The 25,962-nt window shown below is 36.0% G+C and overlaps 1 protein-coding gene across 5 annotated transcripts in view; it reads left to right on the top strand.

Annotated features, from left to right (window-relative positions):
* The window catches only part of SBF2 (SET binding factor 2), a 438,265-nt gene that overhangs the window by 400,557 nt on the left and 11,746 nt on the right, over nt 1-25,962 (top strand). For 3 of the 5 annotated variants that reach the window (XM_081280887.1, XM_081280893.1, XM_081280886.1), the window contains 5 exons: nt 1,177-1,361; nt 6,152-6,328; nt 9,120-9,221; nt 9,901-10,086; nt 23,920-24,046. In XM_081280887.1, coding sequence (XP_081137013.1) covers nt 1,177-1,361; nt 6,152-6,328; nt 9,120-9,221; nt 9,901-10,086; nt 23,920-24,046 — 777 coding nt within the window. Of the gene's footprint in view, nt 1-1,176; nt 1,362-6,151; nt 6,329-9,119; nt 9,222-9,900; nt 10,087-23,919; nt 24,047-25,962 lie in introns of those variants that run through there. The other 2 variants (XM_081280888.1, XM_081280889.1) reach the window with 2 other exon arrangements.

The following is a 25,962-nucleotide window of genomic DNA, read 5'->3' as shown; positions in this document are numbered from 1 at the left end:
AAGTCATCTTCATATGAAAGTATGTCACAAGTGACTTTTTCACGTTTGTCAAATTATATCCTTTATTCTCATTCACATTCTGAATTTGTGATTCCATTTACATAAAAACATACTTGCCATAATATGAAAGAAAAGCTTATAAATTATATATAAATATACATTCATATTAAGGACTCCTGACCCCATAAATACTGATAGCAAAGCAGATGTGACATTATTATGGTGATTTCTAGTCACCTAGAAATACAGTTTGATTTGTCATTGAGAAAAGATTAAAGGTTCTCAAACAGTCTTTCCGGACCTGGAGAAGAAACCCCACTTTTAGAGATGTCCTCCACCTGTGACCTTGTCACTGGGATGAACTCAGTGCGTGCAACAGGCATTTATGAGGGGCTCTGTTGTTTTGAAGGTTTGGCAGTTCTTGTCAGAATGGAGGATTAGCCTGTGTGTTTGGATATTCAGTGTTTATGGTTTCTCGTATATAGAGAGAACCTTGATTTTTCTAATTAATATAAGGTCAATTTTTATTATGAAACTCTTCTAGCTATTTAACTTGGCCTTTCTCTTAGAAGACATCTACTTCCTAAGATTCAATGAAATGCATATTATTGAATGTACAACATTATTTTTCATACACTGAAAAACCTACAGTATAATCTATACTTATTTAAAGTTACATTATTTAGACATGATATACAAATGTGAGTTCTAAATACAGCCTTTAATTTTAGATTTAGTAAGTTTCTAGTTTACATATTAACCTAGATTTCTTGTTAAGTAAACAGACAGTAGAATGTTCCTCCCCTCTTTCATGAGCCCTGAGATGTTGAGTTCCTCAGTGTTCTCCCTTCCAGGCTTCATTATTGCCTCCTGTCTGCATTTTGTTTCCAGTGTCAGTGCACTTTTTCTACTTGTGATTTTAATGTTATTTATAAATACTGAATTTATATCAGCATATAAAAATAGGATGTGACTACTTAAGCCCTTCTGAGTCTAAAATAAATGTTATTTTGAATAATGCTAATTGTGCAAAAATAAATGCCAAATGACCATTGTGATTCATGAATAACTCACTATTACCTCTAAAACTGTGGCTCTGAAGCATGCATCTGTTTCTTTACTCAGTGGCATTCCCACATTAGATTATCTCATTCAATTCTTTTGACTTTTGTGAAGGTGTATGGGCAAGTCTTCGATCCAGCACTCGTTTGATCAGCTCTCCAACATCCTTCATTGATGTTGGGGCCCGGCTGGCAGGCAAGGATCATTCAGCCTCCTTCAGTAACAGCACCTACCTACAAAACCAGCTATTGAAACGCCAAGCAGCCCTTTATATATTTGGTGAAAAGTCACAACTAAGGGTAAATTTTTTTTTCTCACTTAGAAAATTTATGGATATACTAAGGCAGTTTATAAAACCTGTCACAAGCCAACTTTTTTGGAAAAAATTTTATAGTATGATTTCTAATCTGTAGTTAATAATCTCAAAAAATAATTCTCTCTTTATGTTTATATATATATATAAATATACACACACACATATCTATACATTTGTATGTATATAGATATATATGTGCTTATTTATTGGCCATGAAAATAAATATGTATTCATAATATCTAAAAAATCAACCTATATATCAGGAAATATTAGGAAGCATTCATTCAAAAAAGAAATAAGGCTTATTCAGGCTATATTTTCCATTATCTTGAGTCAGTTTCCACAGGAATCAGTGTCTGTGGCAAAACAGATGTTTTATTATTATAAACCTATCAATTCAGAAAACTACAGAAAGGCAGAGAGAATGGGCTGGGGTTGTGGCTCAGAGGTAGAGCGCTTGCCTAGTATGTGTAAGGCCCTGGATTTGATCATCAGAACCACATAAAAATATAATAAAATATATTGTGTTCACCTATAACTAAAAAATAAATTTAAAAAAAAAGCAGAGAGAAGGGTAGAAGGAGGAAGACTATTCCACTGCACATGAAGACAAGGGAAGGCCAAGGCTAGGTTTTCTAAGTAATTTTTTCAAACTTTTTGAGGTCATATTTATAGAAACACAAATCTTAAGATATGTCATAAAATTCAAAATATTAGATGCTAATTGGTTTCATTCTTTTTGGAAGGGGTGAGTACTTGGGATTGAACCCAGGGCCTCATGCGTGATAAGAAGCACTCTGCCACTGGCTATATGTCGCAGACCCATATTCTTACTATTTTTCTGCTAAAGAGTTTCACTATGCTGCAATCTCAAAGTAAAGATAGTCTACCTCTAAAAGCAATAGGAATTCTTCAAGTTTAATGTTTCCAAGGGTAAATCATTAGAAAATAAATTTTATCTCTATTGACAAGTGTATAGGAAATGAAAGTATTTGTTTCAGAAATCCCCTCAAAGTTTAGCATTGGACCTACTCAGACTTTTGGCTGAACCATAGAGCAGAGACTGAGCAAGATGCTCTCAACAGGATCCCACATGCTCAGGTGTAAAGATGCCAGTGACTGCGTCATCTCTTCTGTAGCATGCTGGCATTGCTAGCTCTTTTTCCACTACCTGGACTGCTGCAATCACTTAGTCACTGACCTTTAGGGTAGAGGGCATAAAAATGCTGGGTAATGCTCAATTTTTAAATCTGCATAAATGTTTTCTAACTCAACAGATAATTTTATATCAAGAAAATGGTTGGAATTTTCATCAGCAATCCAAGGTTCCCTACACAGCTTCTTTGGCACCAGTGTCCTTTCCAGAGTACAGGTTTCCACCCTTCAGCACATTTAACATTTTCCAAACTTTGACTTCTGAATGCTCTCCTTCTCTATTCCCTGTCTACACTAGTTCTCAAATTAGCTGTGTGATCATGCATATTTGAGTAAGAAAGATGGACTCTTGGGAACCTTTCTTTCTTCCTTCCCTCCTTTTACTTGCTTCCTTCCTTTCTGTCATCAACAAAGTACTATAATTTTAAAAAAAATCCAGCCAGATTTATTGGCACACTCCTGTAATCCCAGGGATTCAGGAGGCTGAGGCAGGAGGATTGCAAGTTCAAGGCCAGCCTCAGCAAATTAGCAACTGTCTAAGCAACTTTAGCAAGATCCTGTCTCAAAACAAAAAGGGCTAGGGATGTAGCTCAGTGGTAGAGAATTCCTGGGTTCAATCCCCAGTACCAAAAAAAAATTAATTGGTTAATTAATTTAAAAAATAAAAGTACCAGGGATGTGGCCCAGAGATAGAATGTTCCAGGGTTCAATCCCCAATATGACAAAAATAAAAAATAACCAAATTCCACCATCATGGCACAAGAGTTGCTAAAAAGGGCTGGGATGGAATTCAGTGGTAGAGCCACCCTGGTTTTTGTTTGTTTGTTTTTTCCTTTTTGGTGGGGTCCCAGGAATTGAACTCAGGGGCACTTAACCACTGAATCACATCCCCGACCCAATTTTGTATTTTATTTAGAAACAGCATCTTGCTTTTTCTGAGGCTGCCCTTGAACTTGCAATCCTCCTGCTTCAGCCTCTCAAGCCACTGAGATTACAGGCGTGCACCACTGTACCCGGCAAACTTTTTTTTCTTGATGCATATTAGAAATGCTGTTTCCTGGGCTGAGATTATAAACTCAGTGATAGAGCACTTACCTAACACATCTGAGGCACTGGGTTCAATCCTCAACATGACATAAATATAAACAAATAAAATAAAGGTATTGTTTCTGTCTACAGCTAAATATATATATATATGAAATCGCATATATATAAATATGCTATTTCCTAATATCACGATAATATTTTCCTTTAAAAATTTAAAAAATAATTGAAAGAGCCCATATATGTTGCTAGGTTCTTTATCTTAAGCCTTAACATCATGTTTCCATGTTGTATAATAGTTTTTGTTTCTGTTTTTGTTTTTTGCAATTCTGGAATTGAACCCAGGGGCTTGTGCATGCAGACAGGTGTTCTATCACTAAGCTACATTCATACTTCTTTTTTTTTTTTTAGTTATAGATGAACAAATACCTTTATTTTGTTTATTTATTTTTATGTGGTGCTGAGGATCAAATCCAGGGCCCTGTACATGCTAGGCAAGTGCTCTACCACTGAGCCACAATCTCAGTCCCTCATAGCTCTTTTTCATAATTATTTCAGTCCCTACTTAACATCCAATATTTTTTGATATATAGGTTTCTTTCTTTATCCTCTGTATTCAAAATTGGTCACATTTTCTAGCATATAGATGTGTTTTGTTATTTTTTTATTGATATATAATTTAGTAGGGTTTTTTCTGTATATTTTTATTTTTCTTTAGAGTTCCTAAAAATAGAGTTATTAAGACAAAGAAGCTGGGTGTGGTGTTGCTTGTCTATAGTCCTAGCAACTCAGGAGTCTGATTCAGGAGCATCACAAATTCAAGGCCAGCCTGGGCAACTTAGTGAAACCCTATCTCAGAATAAAAAATAAATAAAATGGGCTGGGATGGAGTTCAATGGTAGAGCCTCTCTGGGTTCTTGGTTCAATCCCCAGTACTAGAGCCAGTGGGGGAGACAGACTTTTTTTTTTTTTTGATGCATATTAGAAATCCTATTTCCTAATATCATAATAATATTTTCCTTTAAAATTTTGGGGATTTTTGTTTCCTTTCAAAAATTTAATAGGCCTTAAAAAAAACTAGTCAATATAAAACATTGTTCCTTGGCAGTGGGGTTTTATTAATTGTAAAATATATATTAAAAAATTTACTATCCTAATCATTTTTTAAGTGTACAATTTGGCATTAAGTATATTCACATTGTTGTACAACCAGTCTCCAGTAGCAGTTCTACTTCTTTTTAAAAAGAAGTGACCCCTTGGGGCTGGGGATGTGGCTCAAGCAGTAGCGTGCTCGCCTGGCATGCGTGCGGCCCGGGTTCGAGCCTCAGCACCACATACAAACAAAGATGTTGTGTCCACCGATAACTAAAAAATAAATATTAAAAAAAAAGAAGTGACCCAATTAAATAATTTAAGCACAATGTAAAGAAAATGGAAAGAATCTGAGAAAATTAATTCATTCTTTGGCATGAGAAGTTAGAGGGTTTGGAGAGGGGATGAGGGCAAGGTACCAGGAATTGAACCCAGCAGCACTTAACCACTAAGCCACATTCCCAGCCCTTTTTCTGTTTTACTTTGAGACAGGGTCTTGCTAAGTTGCTTAGGGTCTCAATAAATTGCCAAAGCTGGCTTTGAACTCAGCTCCTCCTGCCTCAGCTTTCTAAATGGCTGAGATTACAGGCATGTAGCACTGAACTTGGCAAGTTAGAGAACTTTTAAATTTTCTTTAGAACTCAGCAACTAGACTATCAAAATGAAATACGCCAATGGGTCAGCGTAGCATTCTTTAATTACAAATGCAACGTTCATACTTCACCCAGAATAAATTCCATGTGGATTAAAGATAAAAATGAAAAAGGACTCAAACATAGGTGATACCTGTTTCATATTGAGTTATGAAAATAAATAGTATCCCAAAGCTAAAAACCAACGATGTTTTATTGTTTTATTTTCATGTTTTATTGCATATACTTTCTTAGTTGTTACTTTTTTAAAGTAACCATAATGTTAGAAGATTCAGTGCAATGAGATAGTGATTTTTATTTTTCACAAGGTTTATTTCTACTTTTTTCATTTTCATAATGAATACGTTTTACATGCATAATAAATTAATACCTGGATGTCTACATAATTTAATTTGTACAGTTAGGGAACCCCACAGTACAATACCTTTCCATCACAATGTGCATCTTGGGAAAGCCAAATTTATACTGTTGGATTAGCCATGCTGTCCATGTGTCATTAGCTCTCCAGGTTCATGACCTCAGAATTGGTTATATTGGTGTTATCAGCTGCATCAAATTCCTAACAGTAGTCTCTTCAAATTTCTAGAGTGACAGCATCCCTAAGCTAAATAGTCTTCCTCTAGAAAGGACTAGATTTGCCGTTCCAGAAGAACCACTAGACCTTTCACTCTGCTGACATATGAGCCACACAAGTTTGACCTTCTTGACCCCTTGCAACCTCTATAACTATTCAGCCTCAACTAACTTTCATCAGCATTACCCTGTTGAAAACTTTGATCTTTTACTTATAGTATTTCATCTGCCTAATTCTCTGTCTCTTTATCCACAGAGCTTCAAGGTAGAATTTGCTTTAAATTGTGAGTTTGTTCCTGTTGAATTTCATGAAATCCGACAAGTGAAAGCCAGTTTTAAAAAGCTAATGAGAGCTTGTATCCCAAGCACCATTCCTACTGACTCAGAAGTAACCTTCCTGAAGGCTCTGGGTGACTCTGAGTGGTTCCCTCAGGTGGGTAGCTTGACTTATAACTCAAAAAGAGGCTGAGTAGATGTGCCAAGCCAATATTTGAGAAAAAAAAATTCTTTCCTCACCCCACTCCTTATTCTACCCCTTTGTTGTGAGCTATCTGAAAAGGCCTTTCAATTTCTGGAAATAATATGAAATAGAAGGTGAGGAATAGAATTCCTTGATCACTGGTTTTTATCTCTGTGTAATTGCAAGTGTGGTATCTATAAGATGCTAAGGAGGAGAAAATTATTTCATGTGGGAAATTTTTTTTTCATTTTTTTTAGAGAGAGAGAGAATTTTTAATATTTATTTTTTAGTTTTAGGTGGACACAACATCTTTATTTTTATGTGGTGCTGAGGATCAAACCCAGCGCCCTGTGCATGCCAGGCAAGCGCACTACCGCTTGAGCCACATCCCCAGCCCCATGTGGGAAATTTTTATGTAGAATAAATTTAATCAGCATATATTTACAGGGCTCTTGCTCTGTTGTCAAGACAGTGAGGATCCAGGACAGAAGGCAATTTCTGAATAACTCCAAGAGCCTTTTCCTCTTGCTTTTTCACCTTCCATTTATCTTTGCCTACTACATGTCTCTAGATTTTAGATTCACCCCCACACCAGCCACATAAGACACATTGGATGCCCTACACTTCAAAGTCATACTTATATATCCATTATTCAGCCAAGTCAACCATTGAATATTTTTAATTGTACCTTTATTGAAAAATTAAGGGGAAATTGATATGACAGCACAATACACCCACATTTCTTCCAAACCACACAAAGAAAGATATTTATGACATGCATATTTTAGACATGGATACAGACATTTGGCAAAAAGCAACATAACCTTCAGCTTAGTCTTTAGGCCCTGATGCTATGTCCATTATCCCTTCTCATCCTGAAGGAATTTTCAGGTTTTTTGTTTCCTGCCCCCATTTACCTACAAGGATCTTGCCTCTCTTGAGAAGGAAAAAAAAAAGTTGTTTTCCATAGTACTTTGGACTATGAAAAGCAAAGAAGCCAAGAAACAATGTTGGTACTAAAGGCAGGTACTTTGAATATAGAGAGACAGTGACATATGCAATTGGTTGTAAATACATATCAGGGTATGTTATGTTCATTTCCCTTAAGGCAATTCGGTATATGTACCCTGGCTACCCAAGGAAGAAGCTGGACCAATGCTTTCTTCCGTCTCTATCTATGAGTCCCAGCTCCAAACCGTCCCTTCCACTCAACTACCTACTCTACTTCTTGCTGGAAAGTAGATCTGTACTAGAAATTAGAGACTAAAGACAGTGGAAGATATTGCCCCATTCAGGATAGTGACATTTAAAAAGTTAACTGTTGCAGCAAACACTAGGTTCAAGAGAATTCAGGTTTAGTGCTAACTGTGTTGTAGGAACAGCAAGTAAGGAGCCTCCCACTGCTGGGTAGGACATATGTCTTGCTCCTGTGCTTAAAAACAGCCTCACTGTATAAAATATAGGTTATTTTAGAACAGTTGGATTCATACTGCAAATTAGGTCATATTATGCTTAAAATGTTTTTTAAAACTACAGTCTTATTCATTTGGTTTTCATAGCTATGTGCTGTGCTCATACCCTAATTAATTGTTTCTGAAGGACTTAAAACACTGAGTACAAGTTTCTTTCTCATGTATGTATAATTCACTTACTATAAAATTTGGGTTTTTTAGGGGCTGAGGTTGTGGCTCATATAGCACATGTGGGGCCCTGGGTTCGATTCTCAGCAACACATAAAAATAAATAAATAGGGCTGGAATTGTGGCTTAGCCATAGAGCACTCACCTAGCATGGGCGGGACCCGGATTTGATCCTCAGCACCACATAAAAATAAAGGCATTGTGTTGTGTCCATCTACACCAATAAATAAATAAATGTTTTAAAAATAAATAAATAAATAAAATAAAGGTATTGATTGTGTCCAACTACTTCTAAAAAATAAATGTTAAAAAAAATTTCCTCCTTTTAAACTGTACAAAGCAGTACTTTTTTAATTCCAAGAGCATCTGAAATAGAACTTACTATATCATGGAAAAACAAATTTTTCAGTTGGGTAACTATTGAGAAGGCCATTTAGAATCTGTCTTTTTGACTTTATGGATTTATGGTTTTTCTACTTTTGGAGGAATTATATAAGGCCATTTTCTTTCTTTCTTTTTTTTTTTTTAGTATTTATTTTTTGGGGAGGTGTTGTTGGACACAATACCTTTATTTTATTTATTTATTTTTATGTGGTGCTGAGGATCGAACCCAGGGCCTCACACGTGCTAGACGAGCTCTCTATCACTGAACTACGACCCTAGCACAAGGCCATTTTCTTATGTATCGTCTGAATACCCTATTTTAAAATGTGTCTACCTTTAAAATGTGTCAATGTTTAATCTTGATTTAACAAGAACTTTAAGTATTTAAAACATTATATGAGCCAAGCACAGTGGAACACACCTGTAATCCCAGCAACTTGGGAGGCTGAGGCAGGAGGATCCAAGTTCAAGGCCAGCTTTAGCAATTTAGCAAGGCCCTAAGCAACTTAGTGAGACACTGTCTCAAAATAAAAAATAAAAAAATAAAAAGAGCTGGGGATGGGGCTCAGTGGTTAAGTGCCACTAGGTTCAATCTCTGGTATGAAAAAAAAAAATTATGTGTTTTTTTTTTTGTTTGTTTGTCCAATCCTTCATGCCTAATTTGTATTTTTATCAAGTCTCTCTGTCTTCTGTGCCCAGAAAGGCTTGCTCTAATTGCGGCCTCCTGTCTTATCTCTTAGCTTCACAGAATAATGCAGCTGGCTGTGGTAGTATCAGAAGTACTCGAGAATGGTTCCTCAGTTTTGGTCTGTTTGGAAGAAGGCTGGGACATCACTGCCCAAGTAACTATTACACATATTCTCAGATATTGTGTTTTATATTTGTATTTGAATTTTCAGACAAATATTTTGTATAATGACTTATGTTTTTATGTACAGAAAAGGTTCCATGTTAAACACCACCTTGTATCCATCAGGAAGCTCTGTGCCATGAGCTGTCAACTCCTCCATTACCTGGAGCTCTGGCTTAGGGCATCAGGCTCCTATATTCACAGATGCACCTTGCAAACTTGCTCTTGACCAGCAATATGGGACATGGACCATCCTTCCTGGATTTTGTCCATCCTTTTTCTGGTTCTCCTTAAGCCCCTCCCTTACTCCAGAATGAAAATTATGAATATAAACCACATGAAGATTAACCTGTGCCTGACCAAAAGAAAAGGTTTTAACTAACCCCCTGACCTCATTAATTAATCTAGAAAATGACCACAATCTGCAAATTGGCAAATTCAGAATTAAAATCTTAATTCCTTGAAAGAAAACATGTAGCCAAAATAAATTTGTGTTTTCTTTTTACTGGAAAGCTTGTGGAATTCATTTGATTTACCATCCTGGAGCAGTTAGTGAATAAATTTGCTCTACAGGTAACTTTGCTTATGAATTAGCTATTTAAAAAGGAAATGCTTTATCTTAGCACTTCAGAACTGAAATTAATGAAATATCCATCCTGTTTGTGCCCTAGGTGACATCCCTTGTGCAGTTACTCAGTGATCCCTTTTATAGGACACTTGAAGGCTTTCGGATGCTGGTTGAAAAAGAGTGGCTCTCTTTTGGTCATAAATTCAGTCAGCGGAGCAGCTTGACCCCCAGCAGTCAGGGTAGTGGTTTTGCTCCAGTCTTTTTACAATTCTTAGACTGTGTGCATCAGGTAAGTAGAGCCAATTTAAATTGACTTAATATGAAGGAAAGAAAAATACTAGCATTTTTTAGCTGTGCCAGGTACTTTACTGTCAAAACTCAACCCTAGGATATACTGAAGTCTTGGGTGGTGGAGAGACAGTGGAGTACTAGGAATTGAATCCAGAGGCACTTTACTACTGAGTTACATCTCCAGCCCTTTTTTCATTTTTAGACAGGGTCTCAGTTGCTTAGGATCTCACTAAGTTGCCGGGGCTGACCTCAAACTTGCAATCCTCCTTCCTCAGCCTCCTGAGTTGCTAGTATTACAGGTGTGTGCCACTGTGCCCAGCCTGAAATCTTCTTAAAAATGAAGAAGAAAAATAAGCAGTTGATTCTGAAAGTAGGTCTGCTGACTTAGCTGTTGAGCTGGCCCCCAAATGAAGTAGTCAGCACTCTTAAATTACATCTCCAAAGAAGGGGAAAAAAAACTTGGGATCATTTGGTAGAGTTTTGAATAGAGTAGTTATAGCAAAAATTTCTAGGTAGTGACTTTCCTGAAATCCAGCCTCTATGCCCAGTTTCAAAGGGCCCTACCATGTGCCTGGGAACATCAGAGATAGAGGCTAATCTCTCAAGAAATCATGAAGGCCCAGCCAGGCAGGCTTCTAGAGTTTGAGAATACTGACTCAGTTCTACAGGGCAGCCTCATTGGGACTAATCAAGAGAACAAAGAAAAACCCAGATACATGTAATCCAGTGAAACTCAATGAGGGTAGGGAGAGGTAAGCACTATAGGTGCCCTCCTGTCTTCATCCCAGGCCGGTCAATAAGAGACACCTATTTGTGGGGCTTGCTCAGGATTGAGCTCAAGAATTAGATGGCACTGGATTTTCAAACAGAAAGCTAAATTTGCTTAGGAAAAAAACAGAGTTGACATTTCCAGTCTTTTTTCATCTTCACCACAACCCCAAGGGTAGATTAATAGATTTGGACATGACTTTTTGAAATACATTGGCCTCAAGTATCTGTTAGAAGGAAAGGTAAAAGTGTTCTCACAAACCAGAAGTGGAACTAGTCTCTTGACATATGGTTATGTTTTTGTTTGTTTTTATTCTATTAATCATTTGATTTTTAAATTAACAGTTTTATTGAACTTTAATTTATAATTATACAGTTTATCTATTTGAAATGTACAGTTCAGTAGTTTTTAGCATATTTGTAGAATTGTGGCGCAATTACCACAATTTTGGAGTACCCATTAACAGTTGATTTTCCATCTCTGCTCACCCCCCCCCATGTGTACACACATACATACACAACACTCTCAGAGAAAGTCATGTTTTTGCTTGCTCCAATTTGCTTGTTAAAGAAATTAAAAAATTTAAAGAAAAAAGAAAGAAGCAGTGTTAGAAAAGTGCCTTTAGCACTTTGAAAATGGGCAGTGTCCAGGGGTAAGAAGGAATGGGCAACATTCAGCTTCCAGTTTATTCTTTCCCTAACCCTCTCTGTGATTAATATAACTTCACCTTTGGAAATACATTTTATGAAAATAATAAATATATGGAGGGGCAATGCATTGCTTATATTTAGAAGGAGGGAGGGAAAAAAAGAAGAAAGAGAGGGAAAGAAAGAAGGATCCATCTAAAAGCCTACCTATCTTTAAGAGACCTTTCAGTAACTGGTGTAATTCTACAGAACATATTATTGTGATTCCATTAAAATGGTTTTGACAAGAGTGCAACAATATGGAAAACGCTTATTGTATGACTCAGGAGGGAAATCCAGAATACTAGAACATTATAACCAAACAACTTTGGGAAAAGCAGAAAAGTATAAAGACAAAAGGAACACAAAAATTAATAATCCAATCGCTCAGGGAACTACTATTAATATGAATGTTTTCTTCCAGTCATTTATTGGATAATGTATATACATATATACACAAACATGTATTTTAGTAAAATTTAAAAAAAAGAGAGAGGGAGAGAGAGAAAAGACCTGTTAAATAATTTTAATCCATCTTCCCAAGCAGCATCTGGGGACATTGATAACACAGTTGAATTTATACTTCTAAACTCTTTGCAGCTAATGGTATCTTTGTTTTCTGTTTGAATATTATTAGCCTTTTTCATATTCCTTTGGCAAATAGATGAGGGAGAAATTTGGAGACCATTCAGTATTCTTAGAACCTTTACCTCATCTCCCTCATTTATATTCCTGATGAGTCTTATACAGACTTCTTTGGTAGCATCTATAAGACTAAAAAATAATGTATTTATTTGTATACATGTCTTGTCTTCTACTTAGACTGAGAAGTCTTGTGTACAGGGACTTTATCATATTAGTTTTCACACCTCTAGTATCTTACACAGCATAATTTCAGTCTCTGGAATATCACAAACAGTAAATAGGTATTATCAGTATATTAATGCAATTTTACAAGTTCTCTTCATATTTTCAACACCCTTGATCAAGACCATCTAGAATATCCTAAGTCAGATTGTTAATGTAATCTTCTGAAAGCTCAGGTACTATTATTCCCCAGGGCAAAAATCTTCAGGGCAAACAAAAACCTTCAATGGGTTCACATTTCCTAAAGGATCATTCTTCCTCATATCCAGTTTAAATATAATAATGAAGTCAATACCTCATCAAGATTTCCCTTGAAATTCTTCAGAAGGTTTTTTATTTGAGGCTTAGATTCTGAATAAGTACACACAATCCATTTTTACCCTTGCCTTGAGATCATATCATTGATAAATCAGTTGAAGACTAGATGAAACCATCAACTTTCTTTTAGGGTCTTTGCCTTAATAAGCTGTTTATAATTAAAGAGAATGTAGGAACAGAAACCGAATGAGGAAACATCAGAGTCACATCTCCCATAAATCTGACTCGGAGGCATAAAGTCATTGAGAAGAATAGCAGGTAGAAGTATCCATGTAGACTTTTTATTTTAATAAGAATCAGACGGGGTGGGGTGGGGCTGGGGTTGTAGCTTAGTGGTAGCAAGCTTGCCTAGCATGTGTGAGACACTGGGTTAGATTCTCAGCACCACATACAAATAAATAAAAAAAAAATAAAGGTCCATCAACCACTAAAAAATATTTTTTAAAAAAAGAATTAGACTAAATCCATTTTGGCTTTTGTGTGTGTGTGCATATGTGTGGTGCTGGGGATTGAACTCAGGGCTTGTGCATTCGAGGCAAGCACTCTTACCAACCGAGCTATAACCCCAGCCCCAAAAGCTCAGTTTTTATAAATAAATGTTTCATAAGCAATATTGGATTTCAGTTCCAATTGTACTGAATTAAATATTTTTATAATCAAAATTAATTTTTAAAAAATTTGCCTGAACCCTCCTTTGACTTGGTACCTCATACATACTAACTTGGGTGCAGACAAGTCATGACAAAAGGAGTATGTGATCTTAATTGCAGTATTTTAAGGATGCCTGGCTGCAATAGTTATCAGCTTTGGTTAGGCAAATTATTTTGTGCTGAAGAGGGATTGTTTATTCATTTGAAAACAGAGGAACCTAAGAAGTCTATGCTTAACAAATAGTGCAGACTTAATTATAAGGTAGTGTTTCATCATTGCTTACATACTGGTCTCAGGTATTAGAAAATGCCTTCTTTGAATACCTTTCAAGTGAACACTAGTGCTTTACATGATTCTGGCTTCTGCCAGATAATTCACGTTAGTGCTGTCCTCAGTCTCTCAGGGACACAAAAAATGGAGCCAAGTCCAACAATATTAAAAAATAATAAGTTCAGAATTACACTGCAGCAAGCGAAACTGTCCTTGGGTAGAATGTGTTCCCAGCTTGTTAACCATTTCTAACATGCTGAATGCCAAAAGGCAATCCATGGACATGTGCCTAGACTTGTCCATTAGTACTAATAAAGTTACAAAGAAAACAGATGAAGCACTGATCTTAAATTAGAACTGCCTCATCATATAAAAAGCCATTGTTTATGCCAGTATATCCAGGTGTCAGATGAATTTTAAATGCTAGATCACTATTTCATAATAGCAACATCTGGCAGATTTTTTTGTTGCTTCTAAAAGAAATTGGCTTAGCTCAAAAAATATCATTACAGGATGCATCCTTTCTTAAAACAGTTTGGCCAAATCTTTCAAAAGGAAAATACATCCAGAATATAAAAAATGAAGTTTTTACCTAAAATTTCTTTTTAAAATACAAAGGGGAAAATGTGTATAATATGAATGGAAACATGAAGTGAGTAAGCAATAATCTCTTTATTTCAACATTCAAGTATATCTTTGAGAGCATCCTAGAACTTTTGCTGTTTCCTACAAAACAACAGTTTTTGACTTGCCTGCAAAGTTTATTCAGTTTGTAAATTGGCTCCCTCTAGCCTGGCTTGGTGATGTGATTTCTGTATGACAGTACTGTATAAGGTCCTACTCCAAAGACAAAAGCTATTTGCCTTTTGAGTATGGAAGTCTTCCTTATGAGCTCATGTTTGAGCAGCTAAGCTGCTCCACAGAGATTGTTGCTCTAAAATTTATCCATTTATACTGGCCAAGTAGCTGCAGCCAATGGATGTACAATATATTCAAGTGTTCCTGGCATTTGCCTGATTCCCATTCAACTGAAAACTGGCACTATTTTTGTAATCCAAGTTGTTTTATAATAAAGCAACTTTGTGCCCAATTAATGTTAAATCCTTTTTTTTCAATTATATTCTTTATTTTTTACTTCTTTGAATATCTGACTGAGCTATATTGGGGTATCTAGATTTGCCATCTTATATTTTAAAGAAACAAGAAAGCAAAAGCAAAGTTAAAATTTCTTTCTGAATTTCACATATATTTTTAATAATCAGATACATTTTAAATTAGGTAAACATTTCTGCTACAATTAGAGGCAAAATATAGATTTTGGTATTCAAATGTAATTACGATTGAGTCTAGAGATTGTTAATATAAATCTTACCAAAAGAATTACAACATTATGCCAATTTACACTGTAGGAATTCTGAGGCACCTACATATGTTTTTGTGGACATGATTAATAATGTTGGCACTGCAAAATGGTGTAGAAAGTTTTATCTTTTTGATAAATTGTGTTAAGAAAATAGCATTGTCATAAAAAAATAAATCTGATCCAAGCACAAAAATTCAGGTAGATTTTAGACCTTAATTTTAGAAGTTACAATATAGTACAATAGTTTTCTGAACACATTATTCATTTCCCTGACATACTTCTACACTGGCATGAGTTGTCTAAACCTGTCTTGACCATAGCTTGTTGATGATGCAAACTTTTACATAAACTGTACTACTGTAAGCCACAGGCCAACCATAGGCTTCTAGGGTCTGCTCATAAATAGGTGAGAATGGTTGGTTGCATTTTGAATTAAGACTCTAAGAATATATCACTTAGCAAGTGATTTGCTCCTACTTATATCCCATTGATTAACTTCTAGAAAGAAAATTAAATCAGGTTCAATTTAAAAGTTGTTTTCTTATTCATGCTTCATGTGTAGGTGCCTCAGAATTCCTACAATATAATGTTAAATCTTAATCTGTGAAATAACAAAATTTAATATTAGCTAATTATTTTTCTTTAGTGCATTACACCATACCCATAGTTTTCCACATATTGGTACCATTCTACATAGTGTCTCTTATAGCTTAATATTTCTAATACCTCAAAGCAGAGTCCTATTTTATCATATGTTATTCCCCAAACATTAATCTTTCCTGGGATTAGAGTCATAGCTTCTTTTCATGAGCCTTTTTAAATTTTACAAAAAACTTGGGCTGGAGTTGTGGCTCAGTGGTAGAGCGCTTGCCTCACACCCGTGAGGCAATGGGTTCGATCCTCAGCACCACATAAAAATAAATAAATAAAATAAAGATATTGTGTTCATCTATAACTAAAAAAATATTTTAAAGTAAATAAATAAATTTTACAAAAACTTAATGGCACATGAGCAAAAAAATAAGACCCTGTAAATTCATGATTTTCCAAATTCCATTTTAGATTCACTTCTTATATAAAAACTGGCAGATTTCACTCCATATTGGAAAATAAAACTAAAATGCCTCACACAGTTTAGTCTTTTAAATCTGTTCTTTCTCTCTCTCTCTCTCTCTCTCTCTCTCTCTCTCTCTCTCTGTCTCTCTGTCTTCAGCCAGATAAATAGAAAATTATTTTTGAACAACAGAATCCAGATGGTGCCTCAGAGAGGCCTAAAACTCTATTCAGCATCTTAGGGAAATGCTTATATAGAATTAATTTACTGGGGACTGGTAATATAGCTCAGTTGGTAGAGAGCATACAAAGTCCTGGGTTCAATCCCCAGCACTACACACACACACACACACACACACACACACACACACACACACAAAAAGAATTCATTTTCTGGCTTAGATGCTTGTCATTCCCAACTTTTAATAATGATAAGATTAAATTTATTTGAAACTCACTTGCATTAGGCCCTAGAAATCTTGTGGTCAATAGTAAAGAAAAGTAATGAAACCAAAAGCTCTTCTATCAGATGAATAAAATTGATAAGCCTCTAGCCAGTCTGACTAAAGAAAAAGAAAGAAAGAGAATACAAATTGCCAATTTTGAAAATGAGAAAGATGACATCTCCACAACTTTATGTCAAAAACGAACAATTTAGATAAAACAGACAAATTCCTTGAAAGATACAAACTATCCAAATTACTCCAGAAAAAAGACATAACTTGAATAGGCCTATATCTGTTAAGAAAGTTGAAACTGTAATTAAAATCTTTGCACAATGAAAAGTCCAAGACCAGATTCAGTGATAAATTCTACTAAGCATTCAAAAAAGAAATACTAGCACTTCTACAAAATCTCTTCCCTGAAAATGAAAGCAAAGATAATATGTCCCAACTTAGTCCATAAGGCCAGCATTACCTAGGACCTAACAAAGACAGTAAAAGAAAACTGTAGATCAGTGTCCCCGATGATCATAGACACATTCAGATTTTCTAAACAAAATGTTAGCAAATCAAATAGTATATAAAAAGGATAATATGCCACAGTTAAGTGGGGTTTATCCCAGGAATGCAAGGTTGATTTTACATTCAAAGTCAATAAATGTAATTAAACTTAAAAAGAATAAAAAAAGCATATGGTCATCTCATTAGTTACAGAAAAACATTTCACAAAATATAACATCTGTTTCTTAAAATTGTTCAGGAAACTAGGAATAGCAGGGGATTTCCTCAAAGTAATAGAGAATATGTATTTTTAGAAACCTACAGCTAACATTACAATAAAACAATGAATGCTTTTCCCTGAGATCAGAAAGAAGATATTGATGTCTGCTTTACCATTTCTATTCAACATTGTATTGAAGGTCCTAACCAAGCACTAAGGCAAGAAAAATAATAATAATAAAAGACATCTACATTGAGAAGAAAATCAGACTGTCTTTATTCATAGGCAGCATAATTATCTATGAAATCTACAGGGAAAAAAATTATTAGAATCAGTGAGCATAACAAGGCTATAGTACATAATATGCAATATTATAGTATGCAAAAATCAATTATATTTCCACATACTGGCAATGACTCATTGAAATTTAAAAATCAGTACCATGGAACTTGAGATGAAACTTAGTGGTAGAGCACGTGCCAAGCACTTGCCTAACACATGTGAGACCCTGAGGTTCACTCCCCAGCAGCACCAGAAAGAAAAAAGGTATCATTTACAATAGCATCAGAAAAACATAGAATAATATAACAAAATATTTTAAGGACCTGGACACTGAAAATTACAAAACATCCCTGAAAGAAATTAAAAATATTTAAATCAAAAGATATCTCTTTTTCATGGGGTAGAAGATACAACATTATTAAAATGTCACTTCTCCACAGTAGGGTTTATCTAAGCGATCTGTGTAGTCCCAGTGTCTCAGAAAAGCTATTTATAGAAATTGGCAAGCTAGTTCTAAAATCCACATGGGAATAAAGAAGACCTAGGATAGCCAAAACAATTTTGAAAAACAATAAAATTAAAGGACTAGCACTATCTGATTATAAAGTTTTAGTAATCAAAATTTTGATCATTGGTGTAAATTAGATAGATTGATGAAACAGTTTGTCCAGAAATGGACTCAACACATATCTGTGAACTGTTACTTTGTCAAAGATAGAAAAGCAATCAGTGAAGAAAGGATATCTTTTCAATAAATGGTATCCTAACAACTGGATTTCCAAGGGGTGAGGGGGATTCCCCTAGCACCTTATGAAAATTTATTCAAAAATACCATAAAACTTCTAGAAGAAACATAGGAAGAAACCTTTGTAACCTAGGGATAAGCAAAAATAAAAGAGAACAAATTGATAAATTGGGCTGTGAAAGCTAAAAACGTATTCTTTAGAAATCACTTAAGAAAATGAAAAGACAAGTCACAGAGTGGGAGAAAACATTTGCAAAGCTATATCTGCCGAAGGACTGTGTTCAGAATATATAAAAAATTCTCAAAACTCATTAAGAAAACAATCAAGCGCAAGAGCACGCGCTTGCGCGTGCTTGTATTCTCTCTCTCTCTCTCTCTCTCTCTCTCTCTCTCTCTCTCCCCCCAAATGGGCAAAACATCTCTACTGACTTAATAAAAATGGACTAATGAGAAATAAACACATGAAAATATTTGACATTGTTCTTTGTTAGGAAATAAAAATTGTAACAGAATACCACCACACATCTATTCTTCTTAATGAATGAAAATTTTAAAACTGACCAAAGTTTTTTTCAGGGGTATGAAGAATTGACCATAATACTACCATTAAGAATTATAAAATTATGGAACTATTTTAGAACAGTTTGGCCTTTTCTTTGAAAGTTAAACATACACCAACCATACTAATCAGTCTTTTGTACATAACTCTTCTTAGCAGTTTTATTTATAATAGCCAAAAATCTGCCAGGCACCGTGTGGTGCACACCTGTAATCCCAGAAGCTCAGGAGGCTGAGGGAGGAGGATTGTGAGTTCAAAGCCAGCCTCAGCAACATAGCAAGGCCCTAAGCAACTCAGCGAGACCCTGTCTCTAAATAAAATATAAAAAGGGCTGTGGATGTGGTTCAATCCCCAGAACCAATTAAAAAAAAAAGCCAAAAATCTGGGGGCGGGGGGGAACAATGTCCACCAACAGGAGAATGAATAAATAAATTGTGGTATATCTATGCAGTAGAATGCTACTCAGAAATAAAAAGGAATGCATTATTGATAACCCAACAATGTGATTGGATCCTGCATAATTATTCCTAGTAAAATGAGGCAGACAAAAAGAATCCATACTTTCAATTCCATTTATATAAAGTTTGAGTGCAGACCTACCTGCAGTGGCAAAATCAAACCAGTGTTTGGTTGCCTAGGGAGCGGGGAGTACAGGAAGAAGCAAAAGGGACACAAGGAAGGGTTTTTTTATATATTCATTTTTTAGTTGTAGTTGGACACAATTTTTTATTTATTTATTTATTTATTTATTTTTATGTGGTGCTGAGGATCGAACCCAAGGCCTTGCACATGCTAGGCGAGTATTCTGCCACTGAGCCACAACCCCAGCCCCCACAAGGAAGTTTTGAGGAGTCATGTTGATTATTTTGATTGTGTTGATTATTTTGATTGTGTTGATTGTGTTGTGTCTATATATATCAAACTTTATCAGATTGTACACATTAAATACAGTTTATTATATGTCACTTATACCTCATTAATACTATTTACTACTAAAACAGAATCTTGTGGTAAACAAACCTCTAAACTCTTAATCACCCACCCATATATCATAAGTCCTTAGAGAAAATTGTCTCTGGTCTAATCCCCTTTCTTCTATTAAAATAATACTAAATAATCACTGCAGTTCCAGCATCAGCATATTATGGACTGTGCCTTTTTGGATACCACCTGGTATGGTACAGCAGAAGAGTACATTTGTCCCACTTGACAAGGAAGAAAAGAAGCCAATGTACTAGACAAACTGAGTGCCTAGAATATTGGACTAAACAGACACAGTGATTTTTCTTGCTTACTGGAAATCCAGTCACCAGATTTCATTTTATGAATTCAATCACCTCTTCATTTCTCCCTGCATTATGGTAGAAAGACATCTCAAAAAATTTCTTATTTCTTAATATCACATTCCAAATGTGGTATCTAGGTACTAATCAACCCAGCATCCAGGCACATCTGACTTATTTTTTCCATTGGAGAAATTCTCACATGCTTTTTACTTCAACTGTTGCTGAAGAGTGAAAAACAAAGTTGTTCTGCATCTTCTTTTCCATTTCTAATAGACTGGGCCATGAACCTCAGTTTAGGGGCAGATTTTTCTTTTTATCTCTTTTTCAATCCCAGGCAGTTAGCAACTGCAGGCTCCCCTGTGGCACACACACAAGAACAAATACTTATCCTTTGATGCTAAGTACCAATTCCAATCCTAGAAGGGGCAGTACCAGAGGCTTCAGAAGAGTGACCTCTCTGACATAATTATGGAGGGCAGGGTTTGTGGTGAGGCCAATCCTCAGTATAGTGGTCTGTGAAAGAGGTTTTTTTCTACTTGTAGAAGAGGCTTGTGGTCCTAACATGATCCCTGAAATGCCTATAGGTTCATCTTAAGGTCACATTCATTATCGTTTCCATTCTACTTTACTTCAGAAGTGAGTTTTCAAAATTATATTCCTGAGTATATTAACTATCAGAACCAACAAGAAAAGACACAGTTGTGAAGCAAGAGGTTTCTATGGAAATAATCATTGAGAAAAGTGTTATTTGGGGCTTAGTTTAAAAAGGTTTTATAAGTGTTTCTAGAACTAATTGTAGACTAGGTCAATAGAAAAAAAAAACCCTGAACTCTTCTTCCCCAGAAACAATGATCTGAGGGCTGGCTTTAACTGCAGGTTTATTCCAGGCACTGTGGGGGCAATTGTCCTTTAAGTGCACCCTGCCTGAGTATACTGTAGATTTCTCCTCTCAGATGATTGGCAGCCAAGTACCATCTTCAGTTGCCCTGTCTTCTTATCTTTCTGGGCTGCCACTATCTGATCATCCCCCTCTCCATCATGTGTACACTGGCTCCATGGAAGATGACCATTGATTGCAAACAAGGAGCTCAAACTAGAAAGCTTTATATTGCAGTAAAGGATAGGTTAGGGGGAGACTTGAGTCTGGGCACCTCTTAAGGAAGTGAACACCAGAGAACTAGGCCAAGTGGAGTTCTAACCTAGGGCTATCTTCTAGTGTATCTGTATATCAATAGGGGCAAGCATGTGAATGAGAATTGTGTATTAAAGGACATGCTTGACAGTTGATACAAACATCTAACAAAGCAAGGAAAGAAAATATTTTGTATTTATTTTTCCTTTATGGAAATAGAAGAAAGTATTACTAATTCTAATAACCACTTATTTTTATTTTTATGCCCAGAGATAATGCTGCAAGGCAAAATGTTGAACCTTAAATGTGCCAGATTGACTTAAGTTTTATTTAATTATAACCACAAACTCTTCAAGTGTACTTAGACTTTATAATTGTTCCTCATATACCATAATCACAGGAAACCCATGGTATCTAATCCCTTCATTTTCACTGGTGAGAAAACTCAATACAGATGTTTATAATTCTAACAGTCTAGAGGATGACACACTACCCAACCATGGAGAACCAGGCCGGGAAACAGCCTCACTGTGTACAGGCCTGTTGCCTAGGTTGCAGACTCTCTAATTTTCCTAAAAACCAATTTCTTTTACATTGCTTACATTAATCTAAAATTTTAGATTAATGAAAAAGCCAATAAGAAAATTTTGTAAAAAAAAATACTTTGAATGGAACCACCATTTGACCCAGCTATTGCCCTTCTCGGACTATTCCCTGAAGATCTTAAAAGAGCACACTACAGGGATACTGCCACATCGATGTTCATAGAAGCACAGTTCACAATTGCTAGACTGTGGAACCAACCCAGATGCCCTTCAATAGATGAATGGATTAAAAAAATGTGGCATTTATACACCATGGAGTATTACGCAGCACTAAAAAATGACAAAATCATGGAATTTGCAGGGAAATGGATGGCACTAGAGCAGATTATGCTTAGTGAAGCTAGCCAATCCCTAAAAAACAAATACCAAATGTCTTCTTTGATATAATGAGAGCAACTAAGAACAGAGCAGGGAGGAAGAGCAGGAAGAAAAGATTAACATTAAACAGAGACATGAGGTGGGAGGGAAAGGGAGAAAAAAGGGAAATTGCATGGAAATGGAGGGAGACCCTCATTGTCATACAAAATTACATATAAGAGGTTGTGAGGGGAATGGGAAAATAAACAAGGAGGGAAATGAATTACAGTAGATGGGGTAGAGAGAGAAGATGGGAGGGGAGGGGAGGGGGGATAGTAGAGGATAGGAAAGGTAGCAGAATACAATAGTCACTAATATGGCAGTATGTAAAAATGTGGATGTGTAACCGATGCGATTCTGCAATCTGTATTTGGGGTAAAAATGGGAGTTCATAACCCACTTGATTCTAATGTATGAAATATGATATGTCAAGAGCTTTGTAATGTTGTGAACAACCAATAAAAAAAATACTTTGCTCATCACAGAAAACTAGGTTTTTAATCAGACGATAAACTTTGATAAATCAATCCACATCATTATTTAAAATGCCTACTGTTCTGTTGGACAATCAACATATTATACACATGGCTGCTCACCCCAGCTGATTGCTTGTGGATCTGTATGGCCAAATTAAACATGGAGAAGAAAGCTAACATTTATTCATTTGAAATAGCTCTTAAGCACGATTATGATTGGAACTTAACCAATTTCAGATGATTATGAGAGATTGTTTGAACATTGCAGCAGCAAGATCACCCAGTGGACCAGGGAGTGTCACAAGGTCATTATCCTGCCTTCTGCCAATATAAGAAGGCTCCATAGCATCTGAATATAGCTAGTCTAAAATATGCTATAGACATACGGTGACCCAGTGACTTCCAAACATTGCCTTGCCCTCTCCCTCTCATATCTTTCCTTTGTCCTTGTTCCTGTGTCCAGTGACGTTGCTGCCTAATTTACAAATGAAAAATAAAGTTAAAAGGCATAAGCTCCTCCCCCTTCCTTTGGCATATGAACATACCTTTACCTACTCCCCCATCCCTCCTTGTTTCTAAGGTTGTTCCTATATCTGAGCCTCTTCATTCTTGCTTTTCCAAGGCCTTACTCTCTCGGTTATTATATTAACTCTTTCTCTAAAATTGTTCTCTCTACTGGCTCCTTCCAAGTTGCACACATTTTTTTGTTGTTGTTGTTGTTTTTGTTTTTGTTTTTTGTCTAGAAAATATCTCTTACTTTCCCCTTAAGCCACCACTTTCTCTTCCCAGTTCTCATTACCAAAATTCTGAAGTACAGTTTTTCTTACATTTCACACTATAACACCACAAATGCCTGGAAAGCAAGAACTCTAACTTACATTACTTTCTGTCAGCATGCCTCTCATGGTGTAGTGTGAGAAGTGGACACAGACTTGAAACATAACAAATCACGATTCCCATTTGGACTCAGTAGTTACTATTGAGTAACTTAATCTTGCTGATCCCAAGCCTCTTCAAATGTAAAATGATAGCAGTAATGCCTGTCCTACAATGGTGCATAAAGTAAATAAGATTTTTTATAAAACCTTTCATATGGTGGCTGGCATATAGTAGATGCCCAGAAGAGCACCTGCTTCCCATCTCTACCCATAGTGAAGATTCATTTATTGAATGAATAACCCAATGATGATCTCAGCAGGCATTTGTTTTTTGTTTTGTTTGATTCTTACTCTTCTTGCCTTGTTTCAGGTTCACAACCAGTATCCAGCTGAGTTTGAATTCAATCTCTATTACTTAAAGTTCTTGGCCTTCCACTATGTATCTAATCGTTTTAAGACATTTCTCCTGGATTCTGACTATGAAAGATTAGAGCATGGTATGTATTTATATGTCCTTGTTCTGTCCTTTTTATTAGTTTTGCATGTTTTTAATGAAAACTCTAAACCAGGAATGGTGGCACACACCTGTAATCCCAGCAGCTCGGGAGGTTGAGACAGGAGGATCATGAGTTCAAAGCCAGCCTCAGCAATGGTGAGGCACTAAGCAACTCAATGAGACTCTGTCTCTAATAAAACACAGAATAGGGCTGGGCATGTGGCTCAGTGGTTGAGTGCCCCTGATCTCAATCCCTGGTGCCCCTGCCCCCCCAAAAAAAACCTCTAATGATGTAAGTACTCCCAAATGAGACAGTTAGGAGTTAGGGTTTTACTACAAACTACCAATGTAGAGTGGATATGAACAACTGCAAGATTCTGAGATTGTGGTCTGTGTTAGTTTTTAAGAACAGCAGATGCTCATTCCTCTGTAGCACCTTTGTAAAGTTAAATCTGCTTACTATTTTGATACCTCTAAGTGATACCATGTTAGGAAAAATGTTTGACTCAGTTTTTTTCTTCCAATGGTACACTTTGATAGGAAGGGTTACATGACCTGTTTGAATAACAGCTAACACTGGGAACTCTGAAACAAATAAACCAGGGTTAAATTCCATTGCTGCCAATTACCAGCTGTGTATTTTGGGGGAATTGGGTATGTCTCTGAGCTTCAGCTTCTTCATCATTAAAATGGGGACAGTTATAGCCCACCCTTTAGGACCATGATGATAACATGAGGAAATAGTTGTAAATGTCTTAGCACAGTCACTAGCACATAGTAAGCACTCATTAAATTTTAAATATCACTATCATTACTATAATTTGTAACAGTTATAGTAGTAACACAAAGTAGATTCTGAAAGCCCCAGTGAAAACATTTCCCAATGGGGATTTTATATTCTTCTTTTGTTGTTATGGAGCCGGGAAAAATACACATGACTAAAAAAAAAGGCGATATTCAGTACATTAGATGTACCAGAATATTCACAAAGAGGACTCTTAGTGACAAAATATTTACTGATGTTCTCAGTTTAAAATCTGAAATTATGAAATACTGTTTTCCAGGGTGTGCTTATTACAGTTGTCTAGTATGATATTTCATACTTTTGGTAAGGAAGACAACACTGGTCAGACCACTTCCCATCCTGTTTACACTTTCAGACCTTTGTTGACTCATGGAATTGCCATTCCTCACATCACAATAAGAAACAAAATTTCTTAAGAACCGTGTCTTAGAAAGATATTCATTACAGCTAGTTAACAGCTGCATGGGGCCTGGTCTTTAAGCCAATTTATCTGTGTGACTGAGGGGGTCACCAGTCACTCAGCTTGTCACTGAAAGGAACAACATATTTTAATATTGTTGTGAGTAAAGTACAGTTGTACAGAATAGTTTGTTTTGATTTTTGGTTTTTTAAATAAGGTAGTTTGTTTTGTTAAATTAAGTTTAGTAGCATATTACCTTTAGCCACATGCAGATGTGGCCAAAACCTTCTTCTGTGGATTATGACTCTCTTCATTAAAAAAGCAACAAAGCCTACTGTACTGGTTCTCAGAGTCAACCGAACATTAGAATCACCTGGGAAACTTTTAAAACTCCCAGAGTCCAGGCAGCACTTCCCAACAGTTGAATCAGAATCTGTGATGATGGAGACTGGACAACAACAGCTTTTTAAAGCTCCCAGGTGCTGCCAAGGTTGAGAACAACCACTGGCCCAGTGAGGAGAATGCCAAACTAAGGCAGAAAATGATTGGGACACTGGGGAAACTACTTCATCTCACCTTAAAAGTCCACTCTCCAACCCCTCAGTTTCCTCTTCTGGAAACTGGTCAAGGATATTTGCTTTCCTGTCACACAGAAAAAGATTAATAAATAAAATGAAGTGAATAGAAATTTGATATGTATTGAAAGATGATC

This window comes from Spermophilus citellus (assembly GCF_964194105.1).
Source record: "Spermophilus citellus genome assembly, chromosome: 2".
Classification (NCBI taxonomy): Eukaryota; Metazoa; Chordata; class Mammalia; order Rodentia; family Sciuridae; genus Spermophilus; species Spermophilus citellus.
Note: the sequence above shows the minus strand (reverse complement) of the source record. Positions and strands in the feature narration are given on the sequence as shown.